We start from the raw sequence: 12,020 nt of genomic DNA on the forward strand, positions 1-12,020 counted from the left end.
AGGAAGAAACTCAAGGTTAGGGTGGAAAGGCAGGGATAGAGAGGAATAAGAAGAGAGAGAGGGAAGATAAAGACAGAGAAAGGGGAGAATAACTCAAAAGTATTTGGAATTGAGAGAAAGATGAAAATAATGTCACTTGATGATTGCTTTTTGATAGACTTTTGTTGTCGCTCAAGGTAGTGATACTGAAAATGATGATTATTTTCCCTAAGAACAAATTGATAATTTCCAAACAACACAACTCTGAGCAAGGAGAAGGCCTCTCTGTCTTATACTGAAGTCCTATTGAAAAGAGAGCCTGTGGTTTGTTTTTTTGAAAAAAAAAAAACCACATTCTTTTGCCTTTGGCTTTGCATAATTTTACATGTTAAGATGGAGAGTTCCTAACTCTGAGTATGTAAACAGAATTAAAATTAATTCATGACAAATTTGAATTCAGATAGAGGATGCAGTAAGGGCAAATGTGAAAAACAAAATAGAGTTTTAGAAACTCATCATTTCATTCAGTCCATATTTGGCAGGAACAGAAACATAAATTCAAAGGGTTGGAGATGGATGAGAGTAGAGGAGACATACACCATTTATAGTATCTTTTTGAATGCCTAGCAAGACACCATTAATGTATGAAATGCAGCACAAATGAGAAACCATAACCCATAATCCTATATGTGGATTTTTCAAGGATTCCCAAGTAAGCAGCAGGATGCTAGAATTGGTGATGGCAGCTTAGACAGCTGAACTTTTGACTTCCTACTTTGGGCCCTTAGAGCCATTTTGTAGTGTATCTCCTGAAATTCCCACTGGACCTGGAAGCTCAAAAATTTGATGTAGGCAAGATGAACAAGGTCAAGATTGCCTCCCTTGCTTCCCCAAACATGTTCCCCTAACATACCCTCTACCCACCCTTCAGAGAGTGAAAAAAGGGCAATTGAGAGCAAAATGTTGATGAAAATATGACTTATGACCCCTTCCTACAAGTTTTGGCCACAGTGACAAAACAAAATGCTATGTTCTCATTTCATTTTACCTTATCAATGAGGAAGAAATTCATTTATCTCCAACATTCTAACCTTTCATTCATCAAGTAATTCCAGCAACAAGAACACAATATCGGGAAGCTAAAATTAGTAAGGACAGGGGAACCTCTGCAACTTACCTCATCATCACTCTCAGTTTTATCTGTTTCCATTTTCTGGACGAGGGACTTATTCTCTTTCAGCATTTTTTCTCGAACCTTAGTTTCATATTCAGGTCGGGAATGTTCCTAAAACCCAAAATAAGAGCAGAGGAGAAAGATGGTCATGAAGATTAAAGAAGAAGAGTTCTTAGCCACTGGAAAATAGCCAAACATAACAAATACATGAAAACTATGGTTCAGTAAGGTAAGCTATTAACTGTCATGGATCAATCACAAGGAGTAGGGACCAAAAACACAACAGAGAACATGGGAAGAAGGAAAAGACAGACATCTGTTGCCACACTGAAAACCAAACCTGAGCATTTTCCTTGGTGTAGTGCAGATGTTGAGAAAAGAAAGAGGATACATTAGCAGGTCAGCTGCTTCAAAAGAAAACCACAAGCTTTCTATCACAAACAGTTTAACTGAAAACACAAGAGCGGTGCTGGTCATCCCACCAAAATAAGCTTCTACCCAAAGCATGAAGATTCAATCATCTCTGGGCTAGAAGGCCAAAATACATATGGGTCCCTACTGCTTGCAAGTAAAACAGGTATAGCACAGCTGTTTGGGCTCCGTCGTTCTACTTCCCCAAGTAGCTAATGTTAAATGTCAAAAAGCAAAACCATCACTTGGTCAAACCTTTACAGTCAATGAGAACTACCTAAGTGCCACTAGATTGTGCTAAACCATGCAAAACAAAGAAGTACCAGATAGACAAGAAAATAGCAGTATCACTGAGCTGAGAAGTGAGGGGTTATTGGATCCTAAACCAAATGAAGGGCCAACTACCCCTCCCATTCCTTAACCCTGACAATGATTTGTTGAGATCTTTAGATCATCTCTCTCCACAAGGTCCCGGGTAATTATCTTCCAAAATGACTTTCATAAGCCCACCTAGTCAGCCAAGTTGTGAGCTAGAAGGGAAGATCTCAACAAAAGAGACAAAACACTCAGAGATGAAAAAATGGATTCTTTCTAGTTCTGTGGTTCCATTTTCCCTTGGGTGAGACTGTAGGAAATAGAATAATCACTGGCTATCCTTAGAGACATCACTGAAGTCCAAAATCTAACTGGATGGGGAGGGAGATATCTGGAAAAGGTGTGATATAGAAGCAAAAGTACTGAAAGTGACTTGTGAATACCTGGGTTGCAATTTGGCTTGAGGCCTTACTATTTGCATGACTTTAGAGAGTTTATTTATATATGTTTTTGTTTTTATTTTTGTTTTTTTAGTGAGGCAATTGGGGTTAAGTGACTTGCCCAGGGTCACACAGCTAGTAAGGGTTAAGTGTCTGAGGCTGAATTTGAACTCAGGTCCTCCTGACTCCAGTGCCAGGGCTCTATTCACTGTGCCACATAGCTGCCCGAGAGTTTATTTAACCTCTTGGGATTCTAGTTTCCTCATTTATAAAATTTAGATGGCTACATTCACTAATCTCTAAATTCTTTTCTAGCTCTAAACCTATGGTTATATGATGCTAAGGGTCTTTTTCCAAGACTGTATTCTTGCCCCAATCCCAACTTTCCAAAATTCTTCCCACTAGGCATAGAAATGTACATTCTCTATTTTCATGGCTACTTGATTACCCTAATGTTTGAAGGACTTCAGAAATCATAAAATCTAATCCCCTTTTTTTATAAATGTCAAGGGAGGTTAAGTAACTTGGACAAAATTACACAGGTAGTAATTACCCTGTTTTTCACTTGAAATAGCCTACTGTGTATTAGAGCTTTTTGGTACTGAACTCTTACCTCCTCCTTCTCACCCGAATTGTAAGTTCCTTAAGGCTAAGAACTTTATCTTCTCTAGACTGGCTATCTCCTTTATAGTACCCACCATATTCAACACACAGTGGTTGCTTATTAAACAACTGTTTTAAGTATCACAGCTGGGATTCAAATTCAAGTCCAATAACATGAAACACTGGGGCCTTTCCATTATAACATGTTGCTAGCATTAACTTTAACTTTCATCTCCTCCCAGGCTGGATCTTGTGTTTTAGCTGTGTAAATCTGCTAATAACTTATCTGGGGGCATATGTCCAAATTATATAGTAAGTGCCCCCTCTTGCCTTCATTTCAGGTCACTTAACTCTCTCCTAAACATTTCTCTGTTCATCTTTACAACCTGGTTCAAGACTCTACTTTTCCAAGAATTGACTTAGGCTACCCTACTCTATTGCCTGAAGCACATTAATGATGTCCTTTCCAGCAACATTATAAATTCCTTTAGTGATCTGAGGTCTGTCATATCTCTACCTTCTTCCCCATAATAGGTGACATAGGGACCTACACACACTGAACACTCTCCATAATATATGACTAAAATTACCCTGTAGAAAACCCCTAAAAGAAAGGGATCTTACTGGTCATATCTACCCAGTTCTCAATCCTTTTCAACTTTGGTCAGGCTTCAGCATGTTAAGGATTTCCTGTGATCAAATACTTTCAGAGATATCACCTAAAAGGATGATGACGGCAGTGGTGGTGGTTGTGGTGGTGATGATGATAACAGCTCACATTTCTATAATGCTTTAAAGTTTACAAAACTCTGTGTTTGCATTATTGAAAAAGTACTCTAAGTATTAACATCTCCATTTTGCATATAGAGAAACTGGGACTTAAAGACTGACTTGCTATTAAGTGCTAAGTATTACAGCCAAGATCAAGGTTCTAATCCTGGGTCTTCTATAAATACCTGTGTGACCTTGGACAAATCATGTGAACCTCAGTTCCCTTTTCTTTAAGGTGAAGGGATCGATCTAAATCAAGGCTTCTTCATTTTTTTTCCACTTATAACCCGCTTTCACCCCAAGAAATCTTTACATGACCATGGGTATACAAGTATATAAAATAGGCATACATAAACTTTTACTGTTGCCAAATTTTTCACAACCCCCACATTCAGTTACCTGACCCCATAGGGGGTCATGACCCACAGTTTAAGACACTTTGAACTAAATGATTTCTAAGCTCCCTTCCAATTCAAAGTCTGGAGGTGGTTTTTGGTTGCAGCTCTAACACTGGGTGACCTTGGGCAAGACACTTTGCTACTCTAGGCAAAGGTTCAAAGAAAGGTTTCTTCACCTTAAAAAATGAGGTAATTGGATTAAATGATCTCTGGATCAGCAAGAGACATCTGGATCAGTTAGGAAACCAAGAAGTAACTGATATATGTAGCTAAGGATTTCTTTGCCTCAGGTCACAAGAAGTACTCCAGGTCAATGGAGAACACAGAAAAACTGGCTTTCAGTTCAGAGCTTTATTAACTATATACCACTCACCATGTTTTTTTTGGTCAGAACATGGGAGTAAAGAAAGTTCTCCACTCATGTGACAGCTGCTTCAACATTTATAGCTGACCTTGATGAGCAGCTCCTGAATGACATTGAATCTCCCTTGTCTTCCCCCACCACATGTCACCTGGCACTGCATTTCCTTGACCTTTTTCTCCATCACCAATACCCTCAAAGATTAATACATGGTACCTGTGGCTAAGAGGAGCTGTGGAAACCAAAATAAACTGGGACAGCTGAGGTCCATGACTAGTTTCAGCCAGGAAGAAAGTCATCTTGGCAGAGTGTAAAGACTATTAGATTTGGAGTCATGGGAGGTACCGGGGTTTGAATTCTGGCTCTGTTAACTTATTACACATACCTTCAAGTTTTCTATTTATCATGAGCACCCAACAAAACACTAGATGTCTCATCAAACCCTGAAGCAATTTTCTTTTTAGTTTAATATTATTTGTTCTGGAAAACTTGTCTTTAGGAGAACCCACCCTTAACCTTTTTGTTCTTATCCCAGTTTCCCACAGCCAGAATTATCTGCCAGAACTTTTGTTATTCTTTCCATCACTGTTAAGGAAGATTTCCCTACTCTCAGCCCTACCCCACTTCCAAGATGGTGAAAGCAACCTGACAGGAGATACTTGGACATAAACATAGAAAAATTCAAGGAGAGTGAATACGAAAGTCTTTGAGAGACCACTTATAGACAGGTAGAGAGAACAGTGTCCCTTGGCTCCAAAGAAACAAAAGTCCTAAAATACTCTCTATAAAATTGGTGGTCTTTTAAAATGATTTGTATCTATGTTAATTAAGATTTATCTGATTCATTGCCTTTATTTTGATTGGGAGGCAGGGGGAGATGGGATTGGCAGGAAGAAACTCCAATTCAGGGCCACCACAAAAGCCCAGTGCTTTTCAGTGGTGCAATCTTATTTCATGGAAGATATTGAATTAGCTACATTAAAATTTGGCATAATATGACTGGTATTCTGGGGATATCTCACTCAGGAAGGCAAGCAAAGGCAGTGACCAAGAAGCATCAGTTGTTTCCTCTCCCCATCCCTCATTTCATCAAGACAGCAGAAACTCCCAGGGGAAGGCCATGACAAGGTCAAACAGATATGTAAGAAAACTCACTTCTTCCTCTTCTATGCCAGTCAGATCCCAGAAGTAGCCTAGTCTCATCTGCAGCCGCTTCCAGTTTTCAAGGAACATGGTGGCTTAGGGTGATGAAGTAAACAAGAGAGAGAAATAGACAGAAGCTCAGTTAGGCTTTTCAAGGCAATGCTTCTTTCTACCCTTGTGGTTCAAACTGGAGCCCTCCCCTCCCCTTACAACATTTAATTAATTCCTTTACTTCTAAGCAAGATCAAAACCAATTCCAAAGCAAATATTCCACATCTCCTCAAGTACCAAGATGTATACAAAGAATCTCTACTCTCCCCACAGTGTATGTGTATGTGTGTGTGTTGTGTGTGTGTATAAAAAATTCTATCCTAAATTATATAACTAATGAAAGAAAGAAAATAGCCCACTTATAATGGGATGATGACAGTGGACATAGAATGAATAAGAAGATATTCTAAAGATTAAAAGAGGTTCACAGAGTACCTACATTTATGCATTTTTACTATAATACAAACTCATGTTCTGCTTTTTGTTTGTTTGGTTTTTTTTGGCGGGGCAATGAGGGTTAAGTGACTTGCCCAGGGTCACACAGCTAGTAAGTGTCAAGTGTCTGAGGCCAGATTTGAACTCAGGTACTCCTGAATACAGGGCTGGTGCTTTATCCACTGCGCCACCTAGCTGCCCCCTTGTTCTGCTTTTTGAAAACTAATTTCATTTAAAAACATTCTAAGTATGAACAAACTCCATATGCCTAGAAATCCTTTTGCCCTTATCCTCTTGTGACTCAAGAAAGCCTCCATGGAACTATATGATCTGAGAAGTAGAAGGAATCTTAGAAATCATCTAATCCAACACCCACACTCCTCTGAGGTTACAGAGGTAGTAAATTACAAATTAGGAATGCACATATTTCTCACTACACTTTATGAACCTAATGATAAACTAAGCAGACTTTGCACCAGAACGATCAATGTTGTATTTGTATTTCCCCGGCTAGCTAGAAGAGTTCCTGGCAAATAATAGGTATTTAATAAATACCCTGTCTATCCATCCATCCATGTAATCCAGTTATGTGAAATGAAAATAATAAGAACAAAGACAATCATAAGGAAGTCCATAGTTTACAGCATTAAGGAAGTGTTTGTCACACCACATCTCAAGTATTATGTTCAATTCTGCGTACCACATTTTAGGAAGAACATTTGATAAGTCTTTTAAAGACAGACTGTAGAATGAATTTTATAATAGCAAATATGTTTAAGGCAGCTAAGAGATGCACTTGATAGAATGATGGGCCTAGAGTCAGGAACACCTGAGTTGAAATCTTATCTCAGATACTTACTAAATGTGTGACCCTGGGCAACTCACTTAACCTCTTTTGGTCTCAGTTTCCTCAACTGTAATGTGGTAAAATATGAAAGTTTTTAACAGTCGGTTAGGATAACTGAAAGACGCCAGTTTTTCAAGGACCACCCTTTTGGGGAGGAGATGAACAGTGCGCCTGCTGCGCATGTCAGACTGCCTGCCGGGTTTTTTGGACTTCCGGGGTGGAGAGAAGGGGAGGAGCCTTTTTGCCTGCTTGGCGGGACTCCTGACGGCGCCGCACAGACTCTCTCTCCAAAGGTGGCCTTGTCGGTTTGGTGAGTTGTTATAAGGAATATAGACTAAGCTTAGACTTAAGACGATTTGTATTGTGTTTCTACTTTCCTATCCTTCTAATCAACATCACCTTGTGACTATCATAGTCACCCTAAAAGTGGGGGAGACTTATTATGATTGTCTGCTAGACACAGGAGCCTCTAAATCAGTATTAGTAAGCAAACCAGATGCTGGGTGTAGACCTGTAGGATTTTTAAATGTAGTAGGAGTCTCAGGAAAGAGCCAGAGAGTGGCAAAATTGAATCCTCGCATGGTATCTATGGGGCCCTTAACAGTAGAACATTCATTTTTACTCATGCCTGATGCCCCTGTAAATTTATTAGGTCGTGATCTCCTTTGTAAGCTTAGAGCAACCATATCTTGTGCTCCAGATGGGGCTGTCTCCCTACAATTGCCAGAGGATACTGTTCATTTATTACCAATTTTACTTACAGAAGCTCAAGGATCAGCAGGGGAGGTATCCAAAATCCCCTCTGACATTCCTGAGTCTTTATGGGCCTCATCCCCTAATGAGGTGGGGCTCCTTAAGTCTGCCATACCTGTTACCTTTAAAGTTAAGGGGGGGCCACCCCCCTCCATTCCACAGTATCCATTGTCTAGGGAAGCAATAGAAGGGATCACCCCTATAATTGAGGCTTTGAAAAGCCAGGGTATTATTATTCCATGTCATCACTCTCCATGCAATACTCCCATTTTGCCAGTTAAAAAACCCAAGCCTGGGCCAGATGGTAAACCTGTTTATCGCTTTGTGCAAGATCTTAGAGCGATTAATAATTATGTTATTCCTAGACATTCTATAGTCGCAAATCCGGCTATGATAATTTCATCAATTCCCTATGAATCTACATGTTTCACAGTGGTAGACCTTTGCTCTGCCTTTTTCTCCATACCAGTACATGAGGACTTCCAATATTTATTTGCTTTTACCTGGAAAAATAGACAGTGGACCTGGACTAGACTCCCACAGGGATTTGTAGACAGTCCCACATTATTTTCCCAAATTTTACAGCAGGATCTGGCCTCTATTACCTTTAAAGCCTCCACACTAGTACAATATGTTGATGACTTACTTTTGGCCTCTCCTAATGCTGAAATTTGTCAGGAAGATAGCCGTCACTTACTGCTGGAGATGCACAAGAGAGGACACAAGGTTTCCAAGACAAAGGTACAATGGTGTTTGCCCCAGGTAGAATATTTAGGATTTATTTTGGCTGCTGGAACTCGCTCTGTCTCTTCTAAGCGAGTCCAGGCCATTCAACAGCTCTCTGCCCCCACTACTAAGAGGCAGTTGAGAGCCATTCTGGGAGCAGCTGGGTACTGTAGACAATGGATACCCTCTTTTGGTGAAATTACTAAACCCCTCATAGCTCTTACAAAAAGTTCTGTTCCAGACATTTTACAGTTGGATCCCCAGCATCTCTCAGCCATAAAAGAATTAAAACGGGCCTTGTTATCAGCACCTGCCCTAGGACTACCAGATTATAGTAAGCCTTTCACTCTCTTTGTGCATGAACAAAGGGGGGTGGCTTCTGGAGTCCTGACTCAGTCACTGGGGCCTAACCAACGTCCTATAGCCTACTATTCAATTCAGCTGGACCCTGTAGCGGCTGGAGTGCCACCTTGCCTTAGAGCAGTGGCGGCCACAGCGCTTTTGGTAGAAAAAGCCTCTGATTTGGTCCTAGGTAACCCTCTAACTGTGCAATGCCCTCACGAAGTGGAGGCTCTCTTACTACGTCACAGGACACAAGCCTTTTCAGATCAAAGGCTGGCTAAGTATGAAATAACCCTGTTAGGTAATGAGAATATCACTTTAAAACGCTGCACAGTTCTTAATCCAGCAACACTACTCCCTGATTTACCATTCTCGGGGGTACCGTTGCATGACTGTGCTTCTTTAGTTGATATGGCTGAAAAACCCCGTGATGATCTTTTTGATACACCTTTAGAAAATCCTGATCTTGTCCTCTATACAGATGGTTCCTCATTTATGAGAGAGGGAACCCGTTTTACTGGAGCTGCTTCCATTTACTAGTTTGGGAGATAAATTAAGGAAAAGGTTAAGTAGGGGAGATTTATGATCTAATATCCAATTTTAAATCTCACAGTAAAATGGATATAATAACTTCTATCTTGCAGAGTTGCTGTAAAGATCAAATGTAAAGTGTTTACCACATTACCTGGCACAGAGTTTGTGCTATAGAGATTATTCCCTCATTCTCTTCTCCTATAAATATTCAACTTTCAATCATTTATTTTTTTGTATTCTCTTAATATGCAAAATGTACCTTAAGTGCTAGGCACTCAACAAATGATTAGTGGACTGGCTTGAACTCTATTGAAATCAGCTAAATAATTCTCACATGGAAATTAAAGGAAAAATTTCTATACTTAACCTCTAAAGAAGACAGCACATGTATGCTTCAAGAAGTATTCATATTCTTGTCCCAAGATTTGGCAAATGGAGACAAATTTTTTTACTTCCCCACAAAAAAAGTTCTTTTCAGCACAGGAAGGAAAATGGTGAAAAATGAGGTAAAGGAGAGAAATATTAAGATACAGACATTCTGGTCACTCTAACCGTTTAGAAGCAAAGTCCCTCTATCAATTCTTCCAGAACACTACTCACCCCACAGGGCCATGAAGATGGAGAAAAAGACAGTGGCAGGATTGTCAAATAGGTGACTGGCCCGTGCTGTGCCACATGCAGTACTGAGGTTCCAATAGTCACAGGATTTGTCACAGAGTGGGCACATTGTGAAGGCATTCTGCTGGTCACACATCTCTTTGCTGTAGGGGACAGAGAGAGGCAATTGTTTTAAAACCAGTTCATGTGTGATTATACCTCAATGGTTTGTACAACCCAATTATATAACTTTATCAAACACCCCAAACATCTGTTGAACTTGAAGAGCTTATGGATCTTTATGGGTTGTGGGGCAGATTGGCCCAACTTTAGAAAAGCATTCTTACTTTTTAGTTCCTAAGGAAATAGTAGGAATTATTACTAGAGATGCTGTAATTAATGTCATGTATTTGAGCCTTGTGTAGGTCAGTAAATTCAACTTTCATATTACTATGCTTCATAAATATATTCCATCACAGGAGAAACTAGTCAATGAAATGTGGAGAAATTGATGCAAACCTATTCTATGCAAATCTATTGGAAAAAATAATTTAAACTGTCACTGATTCCCCTATTAAAGTAGAGCTTAGCACTAGAACTGTATTTTCCCCCAAATGTTGAACTTTTCATATGTGCTATCTGACTTGTGGTTTTAATAGAACCAATATAAATAGTAAGACAAACAAACTGAACTTAAAGTAGGAAAAGCTAGAGCAAAATTCAGGAATTCTGAGATGTTCCAGAAATTCATCTCACACCAAATTCACATCTAGTGAACATAGAACCCTCTTACTAAACAGCTACACTGTCCTAGTAAATAAAGAAAAGGTCTATCCCAGGAAATGGCACTTAGTCCATCTACCACCATCTACCACCAGGTCAAGCCATCAACCCCATGATATCATTGGTCCTCTTCAAGAATGGACAAACCACAGCAACAATGGTATTTCTGATTCTACTGTTTGTAGGTTTAATCCGACTCCCCAGAGCTAACAAATATAAAGAAAAAACACGAAAAGAAAGTATAGCCTATAAGCATCCTATAGGATTCTTAGGATATCACAATTTTTGTGTACTTATTCTTGGCTTCACTACTGATTTACTATATGATCATGCATGAGTCAATCTTGGTTGCTCAGAAAGCAAGGAAAAAAGCACCACTCTAGTGTAAAAAGAAAGAAGGGGATGGAATTTCTATTATTACTCATAACAAGGGTGTAAAAAGAGCATATACACATGGCAGAAGAGGAATAGGAAGTGAGCATCATATGAATGTCACTTATCTCACCTAGACAAAGGTGGATTGAACACACACACACTTACACAAAAAGAGTTTGGTGTAGAAATACATCAAACTTGAAAGGGAAACGTGGTAAGAGGGAGGATAATTCAGAAAAGGAAAGAGTTGGAAAAAACAAACAAACATCAGAGCTTTGGAGGGTAGAACCTAAAAAGAGAATTAAAAGGAAAAATAATAAAAGGTAAGAACTAGTGATCAGGGTCTGGGCAAGGGGAAGAAAAGAGGGGCATTGGAACAGAAACAGGCTGTTTCAGTTAAGGAACCTCTGGTACTAATCACTTTATCTTTCACCACCTTCTTCTTGATAAAAGCCTTGGGATAAAGTGCAAAAAAAAAAAAAGAAAGAGTATGAGAGGATATGATGGAGGGACATACAAAACTAATAAACATAACAGTGAATATGAATGATGTGAATTTACCCTTGAGAGAAAAGAGAATAGCACAATGGATTAGAGAAGCGGAGCACAACAATTTGTTGTTTACAAGAAAGATACTTAGTGCAGAAAGATGCCAACAGAGCAAAAATAAAGGGATAGAGAAGAACTTATATAAGTAAATTTTAGGTGAGTAAACTAAAAATGTAGGGGCAATAATCATGATTTCAGACTAACCAGTGCAAGGATAACCCTAAGGACTGATTATATTCACTTCCAGAAAGTAGCTTAAATCTTAGACTGCTTTATCAGAATGTACTTAAGCAAAACATTTTTATCAAGAAATATTTCCATTTAGGGACCACTCTCCCTACTGAAAATCAACAGTCCCAACAATTGTTTGACCTAACAGTTTTAATTGACTGATTTTTCTTCAGCCCATGTAAAAACACTTGGGGATGAAAAA

The 12,020-nt window shown here is 39.2% G+C and overlaps 1 protein-coding gene across 1 annotated transcript in view; it reads right to left on the minus strand.

Moving 5' to 3' along the window:
- The window catches only part of ANO2 (anoctamin 2), a 518,536-nt gene that overhangs the window by 228,303 nt on the left and 278,213 nt on the right, over positions 1 to 12,020 (minus strand). Inside the window, exons 11-13 of the mRNA XM_043967816.1 lie at positions 9,884 to 10,044; positions 5,608 to 5,690; positions 1,157 to 1,264 (exon numbers count right to left, since the gene is read on the minus strand). Of these exons, the coding sequence (XP_043823751.1) occupies positions 1,157 to 1,264; positions 5,608 to 5,690; positions 9,884 to 10,044 (352 nt within the window). The remainder of the gene's footprint in view (positions 1 to 1,156; positions 1,265 to 5,607; positions 5,691 to 9,883; positions 10,045 to 12,020) is intronic.

The sequence above is a fragment of the Dromiciops gliroides genome, chromosome 5 (genome assembly GCF_019393635.1).
Source record: "Dromiciops gliroides isolate mDroGli1 chromosome 5, mDroGli1.pri, whole genome shotgun sequence".
NCBI classification, from domain to species: Eukaryota; Metazoa; Chordata; class Mammalia; order Microbiotheria; family Microbiotheriidae; genus Dromiciops; species Dromiciops gliroides.